At 34.6% G+C, this 26,523-nt stretch overlaps 1 protein-coding gene across 1 annotated transcript in view; it reads right to left on the bottom strand.

Annotated features, from left to right (window-relative positions):
• The window catches only part of TRHDE (thyrotropin releasing hormone degrading enzyme), a 511,960-nt gene that overhangs the window by 214,876 nt on the left and 270,561 nt on the right, over positions 1-26,523 (bottom strand). Inside the window, exon 6 of the mRNA XM_072655393.1 lies at positions 25,512-25,649. Coding sequence (XP_072511494.1) covers positions 25,512-25,649 — 138 coding nt within the window. The remainder of the gene's footprint in view (positions 1-25,511; positions 25,650-26,523) is intronic.

Below are 26,523 nucleotides of genomic sequence, written 5' to 3'. Positions count from 1 at the left end.
TTCTGGCAACTTTTGGGATCTTATAGCAAGTGGACAACAACAAGATTCTGGGCTGAAATCTATTTCCCAGAAACTATTTCCCAGGAACTGGGAAGGGAAAGCTATATATTTAATGAAGATTTGCAACCATATGGATTTGCAGAGGAATTTCTAGATCAATACCAAGATGTAAGTCTATAAAAGCAACACATAAATTAATAACATAATTTCTAACAATGGCATTATGGACACACAAATATTACTCTAAATTGGATGGAATTAGGTTACAAATTACTACCTCTCCAGGTATTCTGATGGGTTCATTTACTTGAAGAGGTTTCTTAGTCTACCACCTCAAGACCAATGGAAGGCATGGGAAAGGGTAAGAATTTTAGGAGCTGCAGAAGGACTGCCATTCTGCCTGTCACTGAGTGAGATTCCTCTCCCCACAAAAAAAGGAACATTATACCTTCTAACACAAAACTACAGAAAAAGAGGTGAAGAGAAAAGTGTAAGAAAAAACTGAGCCACTAAGAAGCCAATAGGGTGCTATTCTGCTAGAAAGGAGAGAGATCTGCAGAAGGGAAAAAGTGGCCAAAAAGAAAGGGGAAGGTCCTTCTTTTCTCTACTCCTAACCTAGTTAGTTCATAAATGATCACTTTCTCCTTTTCAAGAGTTTCTATAAAATGCTTCTCATTGTCCTCAAATAATGGAAGTTAAACTATGCCTTCTTGTAATCCTTCTGCAAACTGACAGTCAATGGAATGCAACTTGTTGAAAAAAATCTATCCACCCTGAAGTGGTCCAATTGCAAGTGAGATTCTATAGAATTTCATCTTATTGCTCTTTTTCTGGCATAAGTGTGGGAGCACAGCCTATATTCCATGCCAAGCCCTCCTTACTATGTACCTTAGCTCTTAGTTTTTAGTTGCTTTTTATGTATTGTCATCTCATTAGAATGAAAGCTCCTTGAGGGCAGAGACTTTCTTTTTACTTACATCTGTATTCCCAGAATTGAGCACACACTAGGCAAATCATGACTGATGGACTACCTATCATCATGAATTTATAAATGTAATGTTATTTTACTTTGATTACTCATTCCAAATCATTATTTTCTTGATTTTGGAGCATTCAGTGACTTCCTACTTCTCCACATTTGTCTTTCATCTCAACTGCTCTATGAAAATAATTTATTAAATTTCTATCTGCTGATGTGTGTATGCGACCTCAATGTCTTAAACATCTCAGTTTTGGCCAGTCTATTTAGAAAGTCACAATCCAATCTTTTTTGTTTTAAACCTTGCCCCATGGAGTGCTTTTTGCCTATTTTCCTTATTATAAGTTTTTATTTATCTTTCCTTTGGGGGGTTGTTTTTGTAAATTATTTCTTCTTTGATTATCTGCATAAAAACTCTCAAGTCTTCACTATCTAACAATTCCCCAGCTGTGTGACTGTTTAACATCTGTGAGCCTCAGTTCTATCATCTATAAAATGGGGATAATACTATGCAAACCACCTAACAGAGATGCAAGGGAAGTTCTTTGGAAATCATAAAACACTCTTTAAGTATGCAAAATTACTTGTAAAACTCCATTTAACATTGCCTACTATGATAGATAATCTCTAAACCACTCTCCAAAGCAGGAAGATTCACATATTTTATTGCAATGTCATCAAGTCACAACAAGGCAATATGTGTTGAATATTATTATTTATGTAAATGCAATTATATTATTTCATTGTTTTGGATGGGTGCTTGTGATACCTTCTTTCTTTTTTTTTTTAATCAAATTGACCAAAAGTTTATCAATCTTATTAGTTTTTTCATAAAACCTACTATTGGTTTTATTTATTAATTCAATAGTTTTCTTAATTTCAATTTTATTGATCTCTCCTTTGGTTTTCAGTATTTCTAATTTGGTATTTACTTGGGATTTTCAATTTGTTCTTTTTCTAGCTTTTTCAGCTGCATTTCCAAGTAATTGATCTCCTCTTTCTCTATTTTATTTATGTAGGCATTCAAAGATATAAAACTTCCCCTAAGAACTGCTTTTGCAGTATCCCATAAGATTTGGTATGTTGTCTCATTATTGTCATTCTCTTGAATGAAGTTGTTGACTGTTTCTATGATTTCTTCTTTAACCCACTCCTTCTTTAGGATTAGATTATTTAGTTTCCAGTTGATTTTTGGTTTATCTTTCCATGGCCTTATATTACTTATAATTTTTATTGCATTATGATCTGAGAAGGATGCATTGATTATCTCTGCCTTTCTGCACTGGATTGTGGGGTTTTGATGTCCTAGTACATGGTCAATTTCTGTAAATGTGCCATGTACTGCTGAGAAAAAGGTATATTCCTTTCTACTCCCATTCAAATCATATCTACTTTATCCAGAGTTTTATTTACCTCCTTAACCTCTTTCTTGTTTATTCTGAGGTTAGATTTATCAAGTTCAGAGAGGGGGAGGTCCCCCACTAGTATAGTTTTGCTGTCAATTTCTTCCTTCAACTCCCCCAACCTCTCCTCTAAGAATCTGGATGCTATAACACTTGGAGAACGCATGTTTAGTAATGATATTGCTTCATTGTCTATGGTGCCTTTTAGAAGGATACAGTTTCCATCCTTATCTCTTTTGATTAGATCTATTTCTGCTTTTGCTTTGTCTGAGATTAGGATTGCCACTCCTGCTTTTCTTACATCAGCTGAAGAACAAAATATTCTGCTCCAACCTTTGACCTTTATCCTGTGTGTATCCCCCCATTTCAAATGTGTTTCTTGCAAACAACATATTGTTGGATTATGGCTTTTAATCCATTCTTCTATCCATCTCCATTTTATGGGAGAGTTCATTCCATTCACATTCACAGGTTAAGATTACAATCTGTGTATTTCCCTCCATCTTCTTTCCCACCATTTGTGCTATTAGCTCTCCTGTTTCCTTTCCCCTCCTCAATAGTTTTCACTTTTCACCACCACCTCCTGCAGCCTTCCCTTCCTTCTTTTAGTCCCCGTTCCTTTTACTCCCCTTTACCTTTACTGCTTCTTCCCTCCCTTTTAGTTTCCTTCCCCTTTCTTCCCCCTTCCCCTCCTATAGGGCTAGTCTGGATTATATACTTAAGTTTATTGTTCCCTCCTTGAACCAAATCAGATGAGAGTACCTCTCAAAGGGTGCTTATGATATTGATCAATGGATAAAATGTGCATTTTTAAATTTGTGTGGGTGAGAGTCAGAATTATCAGCAATTCTTACTAGGAAAACATTTCCTCATACTCTACACTTGAAGCTTATTTGAGTAACTCCATCAAGTCCCTGGCTCTTAAGCTATTTGTGTAGCATGATTCATGCTTTCACTTGCACAGAGACATCATAAGAAGGAGCACAAGAGTGAAACCCAAACCACCACAGCACTGTTGGTTTTAAAGAACTTTCCCAAAAAGCATGGAAGGCAAAAATAAGTTGCTACAGAGGAATTAAGAAACAACACATCCAAACTATTTGTTGATAACAAAACAATGTGCTCCCAGGGGAGGAGGGACAGGTAACAAAAATGGGAATTTTTCCACAAATATAAATTATTCCTCAAATTATTATATCATCTAATGACCCTATTATTAAAGAAATTTATTTTATCTATGTTTGGTAAATACTGGAGTAAAAAGATATATACATTTAGAAAAGGAAAAGCTTCTAATTCAGTAAAAAAAAATAACCAAATTCCAATACAAAATGAACATGGAAAGGAACAAAAATAGTTCCCAGAACAAACTCATCAAATATATAGAAATATATAATATCAAACAATCAAATTATATAGTTCTCTCTGTGTATGTATGAGATAGAACTCAAATTATAGTACTACATAGATGTAGTTTTACATATATGATGTTTCAGAAATATATAGAGATCTACATTATATATATATGTATATATATATACATATATATATATATATATATACACACACACACACACACACACACAAACACACATACTGAGTGAAATCAGGTTAAGTGAAGACCCCCTACCTTTCTTGCCAAAGGTAAAATAACTAAATATCCCCCTTAAGGCAAATATAATGCTCCAGGATGGAGGAGAACCACCAAAGTTTTGGTCATGTGACCTGGTGTACACTCCTCCCCTTCACCCCCCCTTCACTCCCCCTTCACCACTCCCTTATGCCACATCAGCACTCTTCCCTTAAGTTCTATATCTGGTAACAAAAATGCTCATTGGTGAGCAATGATCCTTTCCATGTTCTTTGTCTCTGGGGTAGATTCCCATGCTTAGACTGTACTCCTGGATTCCCAGACAATGGGAAGAGAGGCTAGATGGGTTTCTGCCTTAGGGACTATATAATGTACTCTGCTTTGCTCAGGTACACTCCCTTCAGGTACACTCCCTTCCTAACACCGCCCATGGTCTCTAGGGAAGTGCCCTTTCTCATGAGATTGTAATAAATTCCTTTTTGCCTTTAAATTCAGAAGCCTCTGAATTTAACTTGAGTAAGGGTCACTGTACCCCACACACATACATACACATATACACATGTACCTATACATACAAGTACATGTATGCATGTATGTTCTAGAACTCATCAAATATTATATATCTGTGTATGTATATATATATAATATGCCCCACTACAAAATCATCAAATACATAGAAATATATATCCTAGAGCATACTCATCAAATACATACATATATATATATATATATATATATATATATATATATACATACACACACACATACACACACACACACACACACAGAGGGAGAGAGAGAGAGAGATTTAAATCCTGGCATAAACTCATCAAATATATAGAAATATTTTTATGTGTGTTTATATACATATACACTTGTGTGTGTAGATAGATGATAGACATAAATAGATATAGATAGATATGTATGTCTATCTAAAATATCCTAGCACAAGCTTATTTTTAAAATGGATAAAATAAAAATCACTTGCACAAACAAAACTCTCAATTAATAATTGAGTAGTAAATGGCAGAACCATTTATCACAGAAATGTCAATAGCATTCTTTCTTCCCACTGTATCCATTAATTAGTTCACAGAGGTAGAGGAGATCTTCCTGCTAGCATCTCTTAAATCTCACAATCACCATCTGTCTGGAATAATGGTGATTCAGGACCAAAGTCAAAGGTATATCCAGGATAATGAAAAGGAAGACTTACTAAGAATTCATTTCATGCTACAAATCCTTTTGAGGTATTTTTAAAGATAGTGACATTAACTACAAAGATGGTTGGGGGGTATCTTACAATTTGCTTTTGGCCAAAGTAATCTGAGATTTCCAGCCCCCTGCCATTCCAACCATCAAATGATGGCCAAGGTGGATAAGAAGAGCACACATATAAACATGCATACACAAAAAGAAGGTCCAAAATGATTTAGCTTTTGACTTTCCTGTTGGAAAAATAAGGAAATTCAGGAGATGTTTTTCATGCATTCAACAAATATTTGACCACATGTTGTACGCAAAGAATAATGCTATTTCATTTGTACAATCAAAGGAGGAAAATGTAGTACCTGTCTTTCTGGAGCTTCCTAAATAAGTTGATTTGGAAGAATAATACAGTACATGTATTCAAATATCTATTCACATGACACTTGTAGGTTATGAAAGTGTTATAAGAGAGGTACAGCTCAAATGGAGAGGCATTTGGAGGAGGGCAGGGTTCTTTTGGGCTGATCAATGGGAATGAGAGAAAACTCCATGAAAGCTGAATTTAAAGGATGGGGAGGGACTAGATAAATAAGTATGAGGGCAGCAGACTAGGGGAGGTCCTCTATTGGATGTTCAATTCAATTTTAAAGGACATCTAATTTTTGGTATTTTAATTGCCATTAGTCAAGAATCCCTTGCTTCTATTGAACTACATTACTGAAAAATTAAGTTCATTTATGTTGACCTTGTTGGTCTAAAGAAGACCTGCATCCTTCTTTTAATGACCCTTTATATATTAAATACAATCATTAAGCCAACACAAAACCTTCTCTTCTCCACTACAAATCTAACTCCTTTAATCTTTTCTCATAACTTATATTCCAATTCTACAATTTTAGTTGTTCTTGATACTGTTGGTCTTTCCTGTAACTTTTCAAATTACCTCAACATTCTCATATAAGTCTGGAAAGTTATTGCCTTAAATATTAAACCTTATATGACATGATGTTATATAAGTGTTTTAGGATAGAGTTAATATTTTTAAAAGATAAAGAAACATAGTCTTTTTTTCATTCATAAAGGCAGTATGAGCACTTCAATTATTTTTAACTTCCTGAAAAAAATCCCTATAAATTGAAACATAACTCAAATCTGATCTCTCTGCAAAAGCAGTAATAGAGTATTTTGTTTCTGACCAAGGAACTAATATCAAACTTTTTAGGTTAATGTCCACAAACATTGTGTTTAATCATCTACAAATTATCTGGCCAAAACCTTGAGCAACATAAAAATTTCCTAGATTTTTATAAATCAGTGAAATTGAGCAAGGCAGTAATTAATGCAATACTTTTATTTTATTTCTCTATTAGATATCTGAAATTGGAACTGTCCAAGGTTATGAGAGGGCATCTGGGGATTAGAAGGAATAACTACAAAATAATCAGGAGAGTGGAGATGTGTGAGAATGCCCACAAAGGTTCTGCATTTGAGACTAGAAATAGAAAACCAAAGAGATCTTGGTTGAGGTATTGTTTAGTGGGGGAGCTTAAGGCTGAAACAGCTTGTGCTGTCCACCTTAATTCGGCTTGCTCTAAATTCTAATTACTAAAGTTCTTAGTAAGCACTGTGAAGAGAGCACAGAACTTGGAGACACGAGCTCAAAACCTGTCTCTGACATTTACTAATTTTGTGGCCCTTTCATTCATTCAATAAATATTTATTAAGCACCTACCATACATTAAGCACTGCGCTAAGTGCTGGAGACACAAAAAGAGGCAAAAGAGAGTCCCAATATCAAATGGCTTACAATCTAACGGGGGGAGTCAATATGTAAATAAACATATACAAAGCAAGCTTTATACAGGAAAATAAACAGGGAAAGCACTGGAATTAAGTGGGGTTAAGAAAGGCTTCATATAGGAGGCAGGACTTTAGTTGGGATTTGGAAGAAACTAGGGAGGTCAGCAATCTGAACAGAATACACCAGACTTGAGGAACAGCCAGAGGCTGGTGTCACTAGATACCTACTAGATACCTCTCAGCTGCAGTTTTCTCATCTGTAAAATCGGAATAATAATACCACCACCTCAGAGTTGCTATAAACATCAAATGAGTTAACATATGTAAAGCTCTTTGTAAACCTTAAAGAATTATATACTTACTAGCTAATAATGATGATAGCAACAATAACCACAAAAATAATATTCAGATGGAACCAGAACCATAGGGATCAGCTGGTTACACAGATAGTTTTTAATGGAAAGTATATCAAATGCAGCAGATTAGTTTGGATGAAATGTGCATGTTTTCAAGGAAGTATGGCTTTAAAGATATAGGGAAACAAAGAACCAAAGAAGCAGGAGGAAATTCCTTTTAATTGTCTAAGTGCAATAAGATTTAACACGGTTGTAAGAGTACTCTAAGGTGAATCACTGTAAGTCAATTTCTGATCCTGAAATTTACTAGGTGACATTGGACAGGTTACATCTGATCTCTGAGCTTCTGATGTACATTCTCCAGTATACAAAATGGGGAGGTTGTTTTTAACACCTATACCTGAGAGTATCTGTTAGGAAAGTTCTATGTAAATCATAAAGGACTACAAAAATCTGGTTCTAATATCATCATTATTCACAGTGACTATACCTGCCAATCATTTCCCATCTAAAATCTTTGTATTTTTTTTGTTTTTGTCCTTATGTGTATTAATTAACCTTGCCCTTGTACCTGATTTTATTTCTATTTTTAAAAGATCTATTTTCCAATTTGGTTAGGTCACTATTCTTCTTCTTCAAGGTTTTAGCAACCTTACCCACCTTGGGATCATCAGTAAACTTAATGAGCTTTCTTTCAATTTCATCATTCAGGTCATTGAGTCATTGATTATTTTTCATTCTCATTTCCCTTTGTTTCTCTGTAGCAAAAAAAAAAAGGTTTCCTCAATTTATCTTTCTTATTTCTTCTTGTCTAGAGACATTATTTTCATCTTTCCACTGTACTTTCTTGTCTTCCACAATACTTATTTTTTCACACTCTTCCTTCAGTTTTTTTTGCCCAGCATTACAGAATTTTAGAGCTGGAAGGGACCTTTGAGAAAATGTAGTCTAGCATCCTCATATGATATATATGTGCATCTTACATATAATACATTCACACACCAATTTCATTGTAAATATTCATAAGCACTTTGGACATATCCTATGGAACATCATTCATTGTTTCCCAACATATAATGTCATCAATTACTACCTTTCCAATTGTGTGTCCATATAAAGATGAGATTTAAGTCAATGATACCTGACTCTTTTTTTCTCTGTAATTTCTGCCCAATACATTCTACGGGTGCTATATGACTGTGAATCATAAAATAATATGGTCCTGAAAGAATTAAAATTATAAATAACCCAAAAAAGTAATGGGAAAATCTGTGATAGCTATAAGTATATGGTGGAACATTATCAATAATGACTTCTCCCTGTGAAAAAATTATTCTGAAGGATGTGCCTATCTACATATTATACATATATACACATTATAATACATGATATCAAACATATATACATATTATAACATGTTATATGTATTTTGTATCTGCATATATTTATGTGTGTATATTTATATGTACGTATGTATTTATATATGTATGTATGTACACATACATGTACAATGTATGTGAGTATGCCTAGTAAAGGAGATGAGCTGATATCACAGAGAAAAACTCAGGTAAAAAATTGGATAACTGTACTAACACATGGGTACCTCTGAAACAATAATAGAACCAGAGACAGCATTCATTATATTGGGTAAATCTTCTATAGAGAATTTATGGCGGAAACATAGACAACATAATACAGAATAAAGTGTGGAGGGATTGCAATACACATTACTAAATAGGGTTTCCCCACCAATCAAATCATGGCTTCATTAAAGAAAGTGAATATTCCTCGGGTAAACTCTGATGATACGTTAGACAATCGGGAATCTACTAGAGGTGTGGCCCAAAAAACATTTAAAAACTTCAATGTAACTTCTATTTTGAGAAAAGAAGAAAAATAATGATAAGGGAAGATGAAAATACAGTGACTGATGTGATGAGAGCTTAAAAGGATTGCATAGCTGTTTACACATCATGAAGGGGAGATCAGTGAATGATTCTGACACTTGACAAAAGTCAAAAGGTAGGGATGAATAGTAAAGCAAAAGTTAAGAATACTTGGCTAACAGTTACTGCTCTTTTTGGATTTGACTTATAACACTACTCATATAAAGATTTCCTCATGAGAAAATCTTAATGTGGACACCTTGAAGTTGCAGTATATATATGAATGAGTGTAAATATATATGTGTACGTATGCATGCATTTTACATACTTTTATTTATCAAAGACACGCACATACATAGAATAGTATAATAATATAATTGGATATATTTTAAATTTTTTTGGAGAATAAACTTTGCTAGACTGCCAAGGGAATCATGACATACAATAAAAGATTAAGAGCATCTGCTTTAGAGAGTTTTCTAAAGCATTCAGAGGTTATGTGACTTGCCCAGGTCACAGAAACTTTACATGTCACAGCCAGGACTTAAGCTATGTAATCTTGAACCTTTTTTGCCTTTTGGCATCATCATCATCATTGTCATCACCACATTCTTATAGTGTTTATTATGTACCAGGTATTGTGTTAAGGGCTTTATGTTTATTGTCTCATTTGATCCTAACAACAACCCTGAGAGTTAAGTGTCATTGCTATCTCCATTTCACAGATGAAGGAAACTGAAGCAAACAGAGGTTAAGTGACTTTCCCAGAACCATACAGTTAGTGAGTGTCTGAGGCCAAATCTGAACTCAGATCTTCCTGACTCCAGGATCAAAGCTCTATCCACCGTACCACCTAGTGTTCTGAATCCCAAACAAATGAATATTTCAAGGTCTAGCACTCTTCAGTCTCCACAAAGATCTCTAAATGCCCTTGAGAATCTCCACAGACACATTTTTATAAATATTATATTAGATGACATTTTCCAAGGCTATAAATCAAAATATCATATGAATGGACCCTATGGTGCCTTTCACACACGAAGAATTGTACACTTCCCATGAAGTCCTGCTCATGGAAGCAGAATTCTTTGGCTTGACGTGATCCATGTATGAAAGAAGAGCTATGAGTCTCAAAGGAATGATGTGTTTTCCCATTAACCCTGGGGGGAAAGTATGATAAGAAGTATGAAAGGGGTAAACTTTGAGATTCAACGGTCAAAGTTGAAATGAAAGCTGGAGCTCCTTGGAGTGGTTTATTTTCTGTTTCAGTTGTGGCTGGGGATGTAAGTAAAGAAAGACTCTGGCAGAAAAAAAATCAGGGAACAGCATATAGGCAACTACCTACCACAAGACATGAGGAAATGTTGCTAGGAAAGACTAAGCTCTATGGGACTTTTCTTTCTGGGAATCCTGATACCATTAACTATAAAAAAGCCTTTCTCATTACACTCTGCTCCCTTTTCGTTACCAGACATGGCAACCATTTGTTCCAAAGTTTTGCTTTGTTTCTTTCCTGTTAAATTAATTTCTAACTCCTGATTTAACTTTGATATAGACTTACCCTTAAATAAGTCATCAATCATTTGTTCTGAGGTATGAGGGGGTTTCATTATTGTAAAGAGCTGATAGGAGAGGAACATTGATATATAGGCTAAAGTTAATTGCTGGCAAACCTGGGTACCCATTAGGAGCTCAGGAAATGGAAAATAATATCTATTTGCTATTTTTTCATGAATCTTTCAAAGTGCATAAAGTTAAGTCTAGACTCTTGCCTTGAGTAAAAGCAAGGCAATGCTCACTCTGGTTTGGTATAGGCTTCTTCTTTCCCCATTAGCTCATTCATCCCTAAAAGTTAATCTCTCTATAGAGATGGGATCAAAGGTGACAACTAGGAAGTAGATCCTGCCCAATACAAGAAGAAATAAAAACATAGGCCCACATTACCAAGGTAGGAGCCAGAAAAGGAAGTGATAACCCCTGTCATTCATTTTTAACCTCCAGCTTCTAAACCCAGACAATACAAAATCTATATGAGATCTAATTGAAGGACTGAAAATTTTCGGATGTGTTGTACATTAAAGACCTCTATTCATTGAATAGGTATATCTCACTCAAAGTGAGAATGCGATAGCACTTTAGCTTTAAAGGGCCAGGGTCTCACACTGCATCCTGGGCCATCTCCAATCATCCTGATGAATATCAGGCCACTGGACCCAGACAGCTCAGGAGAAGAAAACGCGTACATTGTATCTCCATTATCTATAAAACCAATGACTTTATCAGCGAACACATGAAAATGATTTGGCCTAATATTCCCTACACAGAGTATGCTGCTTGCTGCAAGATGGCTGTAACTGACTGACAGGATCTCCCATAGTCCATGGTACCACTAAAAAGAAAAGGAGAATCCTAATTAAAACTCAGGACACACATCCAAAGCAGCACCTAACAAGAACATTATCATTGAACTTAACCCCCTGATGTTCACATTTAATTCTTCTGCTCTTCCACTTTACACAGTCTCACTCAGAGATTATTTTTCAGCTACCCCAGCAGGTGATTGGACCAATTTTCTCTTATGAATTTGAAGGATGTGTTTGATTTGGAAAATGACGTGTGAAAACACATAAGAGGCAACCGAAGTTAGGGAAGAATGTATGATACAAAATTTATAAATTAAATTATTTTCTGATGTTTTTCTAAGTTGTCTTCAACATAATACCATTACATGGGCTAACAATATCGTAAAACAGACCTGCACATTTTGTGGCCCTTGGACTGCTTGCAGCATGCCAAAGGATTTCTTTTACATACAAAGGATGTTTTCCTCTACATTTTTCACCAGCCTCCCCAAATCCTTTGGCATGCCACAAATGGATTAAGGGCCATAAGTGGTCCGTGGGCCACAAGTTGTGAAAGCCTGCCTTAAAATAATGAAATGGGATGGGTTGAGAGGAAGATAATTCACAATGAAACAGAAATGTCAGGACTGAACAATCTATAATGAGAAAATTAAGTTCTTAAACTACAACTAAAAAACAGTTTAGAAGAAACTCTAAGAACTTTTCATTCCATAGAATGTGCTAAGAAATTACTTATTTAAGATAAAGTAGAGTTTTATTAAAAAAAAGAATTGGTTTGAAGGGTAGGAGCCAGAATAGGCTGCTCTTTTGGACGTGACCTATAATATTATTAATATAAAGAAGAAGAATTTTGAAGAATTTCCACAGAGTTCAGAAGGCCAGAAATTGGAGTTCACACAATTAGTCTGAAAGGCTAAAAGTGTTTGGGTTATTTTCTCTGTCTCTCTACAGGATTTCAACAGTTAGTTGATAGTATAAGTAGTGAATAAGGTTAAGATCAGAGGATCAGACAATTGAAGATCTAAAAAGGAACTTAGACCTACTCCAAGATAACTTCTAGGTAAGAAAACAGGCTCAGAGTGTGACTTGCCCAAGGTCACGCAATTAATAAGTACCAGAGTCAGGATATGAACCTTGGTCAACATTCTTATCATTATACCTTTCTGCATCTGGTAAATGAACCATCAGATTTATTTTCAAAAATCAAATATTTTAGATTTGAGTCAGCACTATTTTTTGGAAATGTTCTGCACACTAAATGTTAATTAAATTGTACATATAACATATGAATAAATATTTTCTTGCTCTAAAATTAGCCTTTGTGAACTACAAATTACTCCCAAGGGTACCATTAGACCAAAGGAATATGTTCATTCTTCTAAAGGAAAGAAAATTAATTATCATAAATGAATGGGGGGGAATCAATAAACTACACTAATGTGCTTTTTTTTTGCTGAGAGAGTGCTATTCAGATAAATATCAATATAGTACAAATGGAACCTTAGAAGAAAGCTTAAAGAAACAGCTCAGGTGTTTCCAGACAATTCATAAGCTCAGCTCTGCTAATGCCTTGTTGAATTTAAAGGTTCTGATTTGTAACTGAGACGAAACAACTAATACCATCCAGTGTTACTGAACAAAGTGCAAAGACCCACTCAAATAATGGACAGCTAATCAAATCTATATCCACTAGTATAAAAATCAAGGAACAAAGAGAGCCTTTGAGGTTCTGCTGGTTCAGCAAGAAAGATGACCTCTTATGGTTACGGGCATGAAAAGATGGAAACTCCTAGAATTTCTATCAATGTCTAAGGCAAGGCATCATTTTGTGGCTTGAAAAGCAAGGGGAAAACGATGTCAAAAAGAAATGGGCAGTCAGTGCCAGCACCCAAGAATAGAAAGTTATATCTGCCCGTTTCTGTAATGAAACACAAAGCATTCTACTGGGGGAATTCTACCAAAATAAAGAAATATAAATGCTTGCTTAGCCTTGAAAAAGTACTAGGTAAAAGGAATTCACAAGCTAAAGCAGTAAAGACATCAGAAAGAACAGAAAGTCAGCAAGATTCAGGGAAGAACACAGGAATCCACTCCTTACATTGTGCCCCAAGTCACATCCTTTCCTAATTCCTTTGAGAGCTTGCCCCAACAATTTTGCCTCCATGCTGGAATGGAACTGCCATACTATGAGAAACCCAAGTCATACTACTCAATTTTACTTCTAGTTTACTTTCTGCTCTGATCCACCTCGATATCAGTTTCCTGACCCCAACTCAGGTATCCCTTTCCCATTCACCTCCCCTACCCCCAGCTTTCCAACTCACCATTGTATGTGACAAGATATCCCCCATTAGAATATAAACTTTTTGACAGTAGGGCTGACTTAACTTTCTTGTTCTTGTATCCAAAGGCTTAGCAAGATGCCTTACACATCATTGCACTTACTCAGTGCTTTATTGCCTTATCGAGTCTACTCACTTCTTTTCTAGGTCTCCTTACTCTTTGTCTATAAAAATGTTGAGTTTGCCCTGCAGCCTAATGCAAACAAACTCAATTCTGGTTATTTCTTCAAACCATTATTCTTGATTTTTCTGACTTTATTAAGCATCTAGAGTTGTCTGCTCTCTCACCTTCAATGATTCACTTCTGAAAATCTGATAAGGACCTTTTTTTTCACATATCATCAAAATATCTATACGAATCCAAAAGGAAGTATGACATACAAGGGGGATACACTAAGATCTTTCCCAAGAAATATGGAAATAAAGTAAGGATATCCACTATCCTCAGTATTGTTTGATAAGGTTCTGAAAATGCTAGCAAAAGAAAAAAATTAAGGGCATAGGTAAAGAGGAGATAAAACTGTTACTATTACTACTACTTATTATATCCCAGGGAAGCAACAAAGATACTAAGTGAGAAAACAGATTCAACCAACTTGCAATCTACAAAATAACCCTCAAAACTCAACAGCATTTTTATATAATAATAAGAAAATTCAAGAGGCAATAATAGAGTGTGAAATCTCATTCCAAAAATCTTAAAAAATGTATAAATCATCTGGATATCAGTCACAAAAATGTGTATAGATTTATTTGCAAAATGTTTCCTAAGGAAATAAAGAACATAAATAAATGAATGAATATACAGTTCATGTGGCTTGACTATGCCAATATAATAAAAATGAAAATACTACCTATGTTAATTTAGAGTTTCAATGCTGTACAATCAAATTATCAAAGGGGTACTTTACAGAATGTAAGATAATAATAAAATGTATGTTTTTATAAAAGACCTAGCTTCTAGAATATCAAGAGAAATACTGAAAGTAAGTGTAGATAAAAGGGAATAACACCTTCATACTTCAAAATATATTGTAAAGCAGCAATCATCAAAATCATTTGGTACTAGTTTAAAAAGAAAGGCAGATGAGGAAAACAAACTAAATAAGGGATAAGGAAAACAGTGGAACTCAATAACCAAGTATTTCACAAACTAGAAAATGTAAATTACTGAAGAAAGAACTCCCAATCTGAGCAAAATGTTGGGGAAGTTAGAAATTGGTCTGGTAGAAATTAAGCTTAAACCAACACATTAAACTGTATTCTACAATACATTTAAATGAATATGTGATTAAATGTCATAGCTTTTTTTATTAGAAGAGAATTAGATTATATATGGCTATGGATTGGAGATACATTCTTTTTTTCTAATATTTATTTATTTTTAGTTTTCAACATTCACTTCCATAAGTTTTCAATTTTTCTCCCCTTCCATCCCCAAGATGGCCTGCAATCTAATATGGGCTCTACATATACATTCCTATTAAATACATTTTCACATTAGTCATGCTGCATAGAAGAATTGTAACAAATGGGAGAAACCACAAGAAAGAAAACAAAACAAAGCAAAGAGAAAAGAGTCTCCTTCACTCTGCAATTCAATTCCACAGTTATTCTCTGGATGTGGATGACATTTTCCGTCATGAGTCCTTTGGAATATTTTAGGTCCTTGCATTGTTGAGAAAAGCTAAAGTCTATCAAAATCAGTCCTCACATACTGTGGCTGTTACTATGTATAATGTTCTACTGGTTCTGCTCACTTCACTCAGCATCATTTCATATAAGTCTTTCCAGGCCTCTCTGAAGTCTTCCTGCTCATCATTTCTTATAGCACAATAGTATTCCATTACATTCATACACCATAACCTGTTCAGTCATTCTCTAATTGATGGGCATCCCCTTGACTTCCAGTTCTTGGTCACCACAAAAAGAGCTGCTATAAGTATTTTTGTACATGTGGGTCCTTTTCTTATTTGTATGATCTCCTTGGGACACAGCCCTTTTGACCTACTGGGTCAAAAGGTATGCACATTTTTATAGCCCTTTGGCCATAGCTGTAAATTGTGCTCCATAATGGTTGGATTAGTTCACAGCTCCACCAACAAAGAATTAATGCTCCAACTTTCACACATCTTTTCCAGCCATCATCATTTTCCTGTTTTGTTATGTTAGCCAATCTGAAAGGTGTGATGTAGTACCTCAGAGCTGTTTTGATTTGCCTTTCTCCAATCAATAGTGATTTAGAGCATTTTTTCACATGACTATAGATAGCTTTAATTTCTTCCTCTGAAAACTGCCTGTTGATATCCTTTGACCAATTGGGGAATGACTTGTATTCTTGTAAATTTGACTTAGTTCTCTATATATTTTAAAAATGAAGTCTTTATCAGAGACACTAGTTGTAAAAATTCTTTCCCAGTTTTCTGCTTCCCTGGGAGATATATTCTTAACCAACCAAAGGATACAGAGAAATACAAAATATAAAATAGATACCTTTGGTTTAATGAAACTACTAAATGAATAAAATGAAAGTACCTAGGATAAGAATGGAAGCATTTAAATGAGAAGAATCTTTATACTGAATTATTTTAATAATGGTTTGGTATCTAAAATATATATAAAAAATCAACATATGTGTGTGTCCATAATCCAGTTCCAAACAGATAATTGTTCAAATAATATGAACAGTTCCCAAAGAAGCACAGAAGACCATTAATAAGGCATGAAAGAATACTCCAAATGTCCAGATAATAAGAGAAATGCATATCAAAACAACCCTGGGATTACCATGCAAACGAATATATGGCAAATCAACAAAAATGATAAAAGATGGCAATAGCCAACACTGGAGGGTTTTGGAAGGTAGGTACACTAGTACATTGTTGGTAGAACTGTGAATTGGTATAACTACTTTGGAAAGCAAATAAAGTTATTAAATTGTCCATACTTTTTAGTCTACAGATTCCATGAATAGACACTACATACATATCATGTAGGATTGGAGTTTAGAAGAGATATTAGAAATGTCTTTGTGTGTATACATATATATTAACTAGAATTTTTGAAAAGTTAGATATTATAGATCTATGACAACTGCTAAAAGGAAAACAAAAGTTTACATTCTTCTTATCAATGAATGAAACACTCACAAAAATTAATCATGTACAAGTACAAAAAACCTTGTAAACAAATGCAGAAAAACAAATATTAAATACATCCTTTACTAACAACAACACAACCAAATTATAATCAAGAGAGGCCATTTGAAGAAAGGATTTAAATTGGTTAGTGAATTATAAAGTGTAACAAATAAACAACTACATATGAAAACAGAAATTCTGAAAATCAAAAAGATGGCTTTGAAAGTTTCAAAAAATAGACTATGAATAATACCAAGAATGTTGAGCTGGTTTTTTGAAAGGAAAATACTAACAACTTATACAGAACATTACTGAATTCTACATTTTTGAAGAAAGGAAAATGAAACTAAGCATCAAAAATGAAAAAAAGGAAAATTCATATCAAATGAAGAAACAAAATTATTAGAAATTATACTAGCCAATCATAAGCAATAAAACCAATAGAAATCGAAATGGATGAATATTTACAAGAATGTAAAACACCAAGATTACTACAAAAAGGAATAAAGCATTTCTAAAAACCCAATCTTGGGGAGGCAGGAGATAGTCATCAAGCAATAAAGAAATTTCTCAGAGGAGATAAGAGGACAAAAGGGGGGAGGTACAGAATCAGATGAATTTACAACTGAATTTTTTTACACTTTCAAATGAAAATTATTTTAATATGAAATTTTTAAGAAAAATTAAGAAAGAAGTCATATAAAAATGTTTTTGACATCATGGACCCCAATCTACAGCAAGAATATGGTGAAGAAAGGTAGTCAAGTAGTATGAAATCTCAAAATGTCCTATAAACCAGTAATCACTAAAACATTCTGGTACTGGTTAAGAAATAGTGTGGTGCATCAGTGGAACAGATTACACACAACACACAGTAGTAAATGATCATAGTAATCTAGTCTTTGATAAACCCAAGCAATTGTGTAGACATGCAAAATATATATATCCATAATAGCCAAGCTGTGAAAAAAAATAGATAAAAATAAAGTAAAATAAATCAAGAAAAATAAATTTCAAAGAAGCATTCTTCAGTATGTATTCAGACATCATCAGTTCTTTCTCTGGGGATGGATAGCATTTTTCATCATAAATTGTTCAGAGTACTCTTGGATAATTGTATTGTTCAAAACAGCTAAGTCATTCACAGCTGATCTTCTTACAATATTGCTGTTACTTTGTACCCAGTACATTCCTCAATTGATGGGCATACCCTCAATTTCTAATTCTTTGCCCCCCCCCCCCAGAAAAGAGCTGCCATAAAAAGTTTTGTAAATATAAGTCTTTTATCTTTTTGTTCTTTTATCTCTTGTGGGATAAAGACCTAGTAGTGGTACTGCTAGGTCAATGGGTATGCATAAAAATATTATAAAATATTGTAAAGCCTTATAGCCCTTTGGGTATACTTCCAAATTACTCTATAGAATAGCTGAATCAGTTCACAACTCCACCAACAGTGAATTAATGTCTCATTTTTCCCACATCCCTTCCAACATTTGTTATTGACTTTTTCTGTCTTATTAGCCAATTTAATAAGTATGATATAATACCTCAGAATTGCTTTAATTTGTATTTCTCTGATCAATAGTGAGTTAGAGTATTTTTTCATGTGGCTATAGATAGTTTTATTTCATCTGAAAACTGTTCATATCTCTTGATCATTTATCAGTTGGGGAATGGCTCTTATATTGATAAATTTGACTCAGTTCTCTATATGTTTGAGAAATAAGGCCTTTATGAGTACAATCTGTTTCAAAATTTTTTTCACAGTTACTATTGCTAATTGAATTTCCTGTATCTTATCTCTCCTGGTTTATTCTTTTCTCTCTCTCCTTTCAGCCAGTCCCTCTTCAAAAGGGTTTTGTTTCTGATTACCCCTTCCCTCAATCTGCCTTCCCTTCAATCACCTCCCCTTCTCTTATCCCCTTACCCTCCTACCTTCCTGTAGGGTAAGATAGATGTCTACACTCAATTAAAAGTGTATGCTATTCCCTCTTTGAGCCAATTCTGATGAGAGTAAGGCTCACTCACCCTTAACTCCCCCCTTTTCCCTCCATTGTAAAAGCTTTTTCTTGCTTCTTTTATGTGAGATAATTTACCCTATTCTACTTCTCTCTTTCCATTTATCCCAGTATATTCCTCTCTCACCCCTTTATTTTACATTTTAGATATCATTGCCTCATATTCAATTCACATCTGTGCCCTCTGTCTATATAAACTTCTAACTACCCTAATAATGAAAAAGATCTTATGAGCTACAAATATCATCTTCCCTTGTAGAAATATTAACTAAGTCCCTTATGATTTCCCTTTTCTGTTTGCTTCTGATGCTTCTTTGGAGTCTTTGAAAGTCAAATTTTCTGTTCAGCTCTGGTCTTTTCATCAGGAATTCTTGAAAGTGCTCTATCTCATTGAATATCCATTTTCCCCTAAAGAATTATACTCAACTTTGCTAGTTAAGTGATTTTTTTTTATTGAAACCCTAGCTCCTTTGCCCTCCAGAATATCATATTCTAACCTCTCTTTTAATGTAAAAACGTCTAAATCTTCTCTTATCCTGACTGTGGATCCACAACACACAAATTGTTTCTTTCTGGCTGCTTACAATATTTTCTCCTTCACCTGGGAGGGCTGGAATTTGGCTATAATGTTCTTGGGAGATTTCATTTGGGAATCTATTTCAGGAGGTGATCAGTGGATTATTACTATTTTACCCTCTGGTTATAAAATCTTAGGGAAGTTTTCCTTGATAATTTCTTAAAAGATGATGTCTAGGCTCTTTTTTTTTAATGATGACTTTCAAGTATTCCAATAATTTTAAAATTATCTTTCCTGGATCTATTTTCAGTCAACTGGTTTTCCAATGAGATATTTCTAATTGTCTTCTATTTTTTCAATTCTTTGATTTTGTTTTACAATTTCTTGATTTCTCATAGAGTCATAAGCTTCCATTTGCTCCATTCTAATTTTTATAGACTTATTTTCTTCAGTGAGCTTTTGGACCTCCTTTTCCATTTGACCAATTCTGCTTTTAAAGGCATTCTTCTCCTAATTGGCATTTTTGGCCTCTTTTACCATTTGGTTTACTCCATTTTTAAGCTGTTATTTTCTTCAGCATCTTTTCGTGTTTCCTTTATCAAGCTGTTGACTCTTTTTTTCATGATTTTCTTGCATCTCTCTCATTTCTCTTCCCAATTTTTCCTCTGCCTTTCTTGACTTTCAAAATCCCTTTTGAGCTCTTCTACGGCCTCAGATCAATTCATATTTTTCTTGGAGGTGATGTAAGAGCTTGACCTTCTTGTTTTCTTCTGAGTGTGTGTTTTAATCTTCCTTTTCCCTATAGTAACTTTCAATAATCTGAGGTTTTTTCCATTGTTTGCTCATTTTCCCAGCTTATTAATTGACTTTTCACTCTTTGTTAAAGTAGGGCTCTATTTTGAGGATGGAGGTTGTACTATCATGCTTCAGCAGTTTTATGCAACTATTTTCAGAGATACTTCTAGGGACCTGTATTTTTTCAGTTCTTCCAGGGTAGTATGATCTAAGGAAGGTTGTTTACTACTCTCATGGCCTGTGTACTGGTTTGTGAGTGACCAAAAACACTCTTTTCTGCCCTGGAACTGTGATGAGGGTCCCTCTCCACTGCTCCCACAAGCTCTGCTATGATAGCGCTTCTTCTTTCCCTGAGGCTACTACCCAGGACTGTGAACTGAATCAGAGTATGGGCAAAGCAACAGAGTCCTGACTTAGTACTAGCAAAGAGACCCCTGTAATCTCCTTCTGACCAGCTGTTCGACGCCCTTACCATCTGTGGGGTGAGAGCTCTGGAAGCTGCTGCTGCTTATTCAACTCCTTAAGCCTCTTCCTGGTTTGCTGTGGCCAGGGCTGTGCTGGTGGGGCCTGAGCTACAATGCGCTCCAGTCTCACCCAAGTGACACAGACCTTTCCTGTTGACTTTCTAAGTTGTCTTTGGTGTCTATGGGATGAGAGGTCTGGAAATCACCATTGTTGTCAGTGATTCAGTCGCCCAGAGACCTGCTCCTTTTTCTGTGGCCAGGGCTATGCTGATGTGGCCTGCTCTGGACTGCATTTCTCTCTCACCTGATGCAACAAATCTTTCTTGCTGACTTTCCAAGACTTGTCTTGGACTAAAAATTTGTTTAACTCTATCTTTTGTGAGTTCTACTGCTCTAGAATTTAAGTGTTTTTTTAAAGGTATCTGGAGCGGTTTGGGGGAGATCACAGGTGAGTCCCTGCCTTTATTACACCATCTTAGCTCCACCTCTTGAGCCAAACTTATAAAAATAAAAACTACACAAGATATTAATGGACAGTTTTCAGAAGAAGAAATCAAAGCTATCTATAGTCATACAAAAATGCTTGAAATCACTTTTGACTAAAGAAATACAAATTCAAAAAACTCAGAACTACCACTTCACACCTATCAAGTTGACCAATATGACAGAAAAATAAAATTACAAATGTTGGAAGAGCTGTGGAAAAATTGAGACAGTAATGCACTGATAATGGAGTTGTGAACTGATGCAGCCATTCTGGTGTATAATTTGGAACTATGCCCAAAGAGTTATAAATCTATGCATATCCTTTGATCCAGCAATACCACTATTAGGTCTATATCCTAAAGAGAGTAAAGAAAAGGTAAAAGGACCTCTATGTACAAAAATATTTATACTATCTCTTTTTGTGGTGGCAAAGATTTGGAAACTAAGAGAATGCCCATCAATCAGAAAATAGCTGAACAAACTGTGTTATGTAGTTGGGATGGATTACTTTTGCACCATGAGAAATGATGAGCAGGGTAGTTTCAGAAAAATCTGGGAACACATGTGAATTGATGCAAAATGAAAGGAGCAGAACCAGGAAGACATTGTACACAATAGTAACAATATTGTACAATGAGCAACTGTGAATGACTTAGCTGTTCTCAGCAACACAATGATCTGTTGCTGTTGTGTTCATCCTTTGTCACCAAAGAAAACCATGCCATCAGAGAAATGATGACATGACTTGCACTTGACTTTGTTTTGAGTGAGGGAGGGCTGTGCAGGTCACCAGCCTCACTTCTCCTCCAGAGCCATCTGAATCCAGTGACAAGATATTCATCAGGATGACTACAGCTGCCCCAGGATGCACTGGGAGGCCTTGGTCCCTGAGGCCAAGGTCTATTCAGGTACTCACTTAGGGTGAGGTAACACCCATTCATTGAATAGACCTGTTTAAGAAGTAGCCAGGGCATGGCCCCTTTAATGAGGCAAAGAAAAATAACTACATCAGGCTGGGAGGGAAACAGCAATACTTACTACTGATAATCACTTGTAAGCCAGGAGAGTCCAGCAGAGAGCCCTTAGGCAGGGGCCCAGTGCTGTCCAGTGTATGAGCTACAGAGTACAGTAGGTTTAAGGTTTACAATTCTGAAACACTTATGATGAAAAATGCTATACACCACTAGAGAAAGAATTGATGGAGTCTGAATGCAGATCTAAGCACACCTTTTTTAGCTTTATTTTTCTTGGGGTTTTTTGGTGTGTTTTCTTTTGCAATATGGTTAATATAAAAATATGTTTTGTAGACTTCATATATAAAATTGCTACCAAATTGCTAGTCTCTTCAAGGAAAGAAAAGGGGAAAGAGGAAAAGAATTTGCAAGTCACTTTTTTTAAAAAGTAAATTAAAAAAATTTTACATGTAAAATAAAATTTTAAAAACCATACTTACGACATTTAGACCAGTATCTCTAATGGATATCAAAGTAAAAATATTTAATGAAATATTATCAAGGAAATTATAATGGAATATTTTTTAAAAACTATACACCATGATAAATTTGGATTTTTACAAGGAATTCAAGAATAGATCAATGACAGTGAAAGGTTTAATATAACCAACCATATTAAAAACAAAAAGCAATTGGAAACCATTTGAATATACAATAAATGAAGAAAACTATTTTTAAAATAAAATTCAACAAGTATTTCTGGGAAAATTTTCAGAAAAACATAAAAAAATTCATGTTTCCTGATTGTGGTAAGTACTTTGTACTTTAAGCCAGGAGTTACCATCATCTATAATACACTAAGGGTGATTCCAACAATATCTGGGGTAAAACAGGTATGCATATTTTAACGACTATTAGTTGATGTAATTGCATAAATTCTACCTATGCCACTAAAACACTGAAAAGAAATGAATGGAATTAACATCAGCAAAGAAGACACAAAAATTCTATTTTCTGAAGACCAAATGAAACAATAGCTTCAATAAAGTAGTATAACATAAAATAAACTCACAAAATCATCAGCCATTCTTCACATTATCTAAGAAAACTCAGTGGGAAGGGAAAATGAAATTTCATTTTTAGAAATGGTATGTATAAATTGTCAGGGCATCTACCCATCTGTAAATATACAGGAATTATATGAAAGCAATTTTGAAACAGAGACAGAAATAAAAGCAGGAATTAGGGAAAACTCAAGTAACTGGAAAGCTCCTAATATTCATAGATGGATTATTCCAATGAAATATAAATAACCTTACTTAAAATGATTTCCATATTCAGTACTATATCAATCAAAACTTCTAAAGGGTTAACTTTATAGAATAAGAAAAAAAAAGTAATTAAGCAAACAAAAGGTAAATAATCTCAAGGGTAATAACGACCCCAAAAATAGATGGAAGGGAAGGATGTAGTCCTAGCAGTACCATATTTCAAACTATGCTACCAAACAGTACTCATTAAAACTACTTGGTAATGCTTTAAAAATCGATAACCTGATCAGTCGAACAGATTAGGTACAAAAGACAGAGAAGCACACTACCACAGTAACACAGCTTCTAATAAATTCAAGGACACTAACAACTAACTTTCAATGAGAAGTTCTGGAAAAAAATGGAAAGCAAACTGACAGAAATTTTATTTAAACTAAAATTTCACCTAATATACCACAGTAATCTCCAAATGGAAACATGATATGGAAGTGAAAAGCAACTATCACTTAAACAAACAGAAGAGCGTGGAAGGTGATATTTTTCACAATTATGAACAAGGGAAGATTTCTTGACCAAGCAATGGATAGAAAGGACCAGCAACTTTGATGATGCTAATAATTCGTCATCATCATCATCATCCCTACCTGTACTCACCAGAAATAAGGATTGAATGTATAATTCAATATTTCAAAAATCATTTCTATCTAGCCTAATATGTTTACAAATTAATATAATAATTTTAACCACAAAAAATTTTAATCTCAAATCTTGAAACATTAAACTATCACTAAAGGGTACAGTTCTACCATGGATTTTAACTTTATTCACACTAATAAAGATGATTTAATGAGTATAATCCCAATCTTTTACTTCAAAATTGAGTCACTAAAAAATTTCTGCATCCAATGGTTGGTAATTCCTTTGTGAAAATGTAACTATTCCATTTAAATCATAATGGGGCCTCGGATCATACTTAATTCTTTGTTCTGGCTCCAACTACCAGTTCAAAGGTATTGTTTTTAATTCCAAGCCTCTCCTTCAGAATTATGCTTTGTATTTCTTATACTTCAATGCATTAAGTCCAAATGTTTTGCTTATTCTTTAAATATTCCTTCTATTTAATAATACTCATATGACCAAGTGAAGAAAACTCATATGTCTTATCATACTAGCCTATATCTTTCTCAACAAATCATCCAGATTAACCAGGCATTTTTAGAATCTGGATGAACTATTGTTAAATATATGTCAGCAATCTGTAATAAAAGATAATAGACATAACATAACATACTTATTAATGTCCAACAATTTGGAGAGATCCAGAGTTTCCTCTTTTCCTATAGACCTCATTTCAAAGTTCAGTCTCTTGAAGGATACTGCTGATCATGAGACAGAATTAACTCTCCTCATTCTTGGTAAGACTCCATCCAATCTACTTGCAGGTTGGGGTGGGTATAAATTCTTTGAATAAATTGCCAAAGGCTGAGTAACTTAGATGCAAATGACATAATCAAAGTTCATTAGAACAGGTCCAGCCCCTCAATGTAATATTTATTCTCTCCTTAATTGTTAACTAGTCAAAGTTTATGGTCATCCTCAGTAATATCTATTTTCCAAGAGCATGTAAACCTTAAGCCTGCTGCCAGGATTATCTTTGGTATTCAAGAGTGCCATTGACCTTTTATTAAAATGATAGCATTATTAATAAAATGATCAATTGCTCAGAAATTCTATCTCTCAAACTTTTTAGACCGAACTTGTCCAAAGATCTTGAGTTTGAATATCAATTCCTTTATCCTCCCAAATCCTGAAAAGCTTTATCATCTCCGGTTTGTTTATTTTTTTTTATAGATATATAATAGAACAATAACAAGAAAGTGTAGAATGATGGCAGAATGGGCACATAATGGAATTGACATGTACTTTATCTATTCCCACCTTTTTATATGCAATCCAGTCAAAAACCCGGTCAATGTCAGTGGCCTGGATGACTTCTTGGGATACTGGATGTGAACTGGCCAGCCCATCCAGTAGCATCACCTCATGGAGCACATCAGTCAGAAATCTCTGTTTTTCCTGCAAATACAGTGAAAGGGGTAAGATCATGGGTGACACAGAATTATATGCATTATGCTCACAACAACAGAAAAATAATGGGCATCACTCAGAAATGATAAGGGGCACCAGTTTCTGATGGTGAGTATCAACTTTTGCCAAGATCCCAAGAAAGGAAATCAGTGTATAAGAGGAAGAAAAATTGGAGTGCAAGAGTTAGTTCTGAATAAACAGATAGTAAAATCTAGCTGAAATGATAACTCAGTTAAGAACAAAGGTAAATAAAATGCCTGATTTGCATCAGTGCCCTGCAATGTGAGGACTGAAATGTCAGTCTTAAAGTTTAAGGTAAGTCTGTTGTCATCATTCTGGCCTAATTTAAGCAGCTTCAATGCTGTTTATGCCACACACAAACGCACAACTATGCATATTTACTAGAAGAATCTCACAGGATCAAAAGTAGTAATAAGTATGAAAATATGGTAAATTAAAAAGTGATATCTCTACACATGCATATGTATTGAAAATGACTTGCACTTGACTTTGTTTTTTTGAGTGAGGGAGGGCTGTGCAGGTCACCAACCTCACTTCTCCCAAGCCATCTGAATCCATTGATCAGATATTCATCAGGATGACTGGAGGTGACCCAGAATGAGGCAATTGGGGTTAAGTGACTTGTCCAAGGTCACACAGCTAATGAGTGTCAGGTGTCTGAGGTGAGATTTGAACTCAGGTCCTCCTGACTCCTGCACTGGTGCTCTATCCACTGCACCATCTAGTTGCCCTATGTATAGAAAATAATAAGTACTTAGTAACCTGATTTACTCTGTGTTGTGAAGACCTCAAAACAGATGGAAATTTTTAATGGTTTTTATTTCATATACTGTTTTAAAAT

This window comes from Notamacropus eugenii, chromosome 3 (assembly GCF_028372415.1).
Source record: "Notamacropus eugenii isolate mMacEug1 chromosome 3, mMacEug1.pri_v2, whole genome shotgun sequence".
In the NCBI taxonomy this organism is placed as follows: domain Eukaryota; kingdom Metazoa; phylum Chordata; class Mammalia; order Diprotodontia; family Macropodidae; genus Notamacropus; species Notamacropus eugenii.
This window is presented reverse-complemented; position numbering and strand designations above follow the sequence as displayed.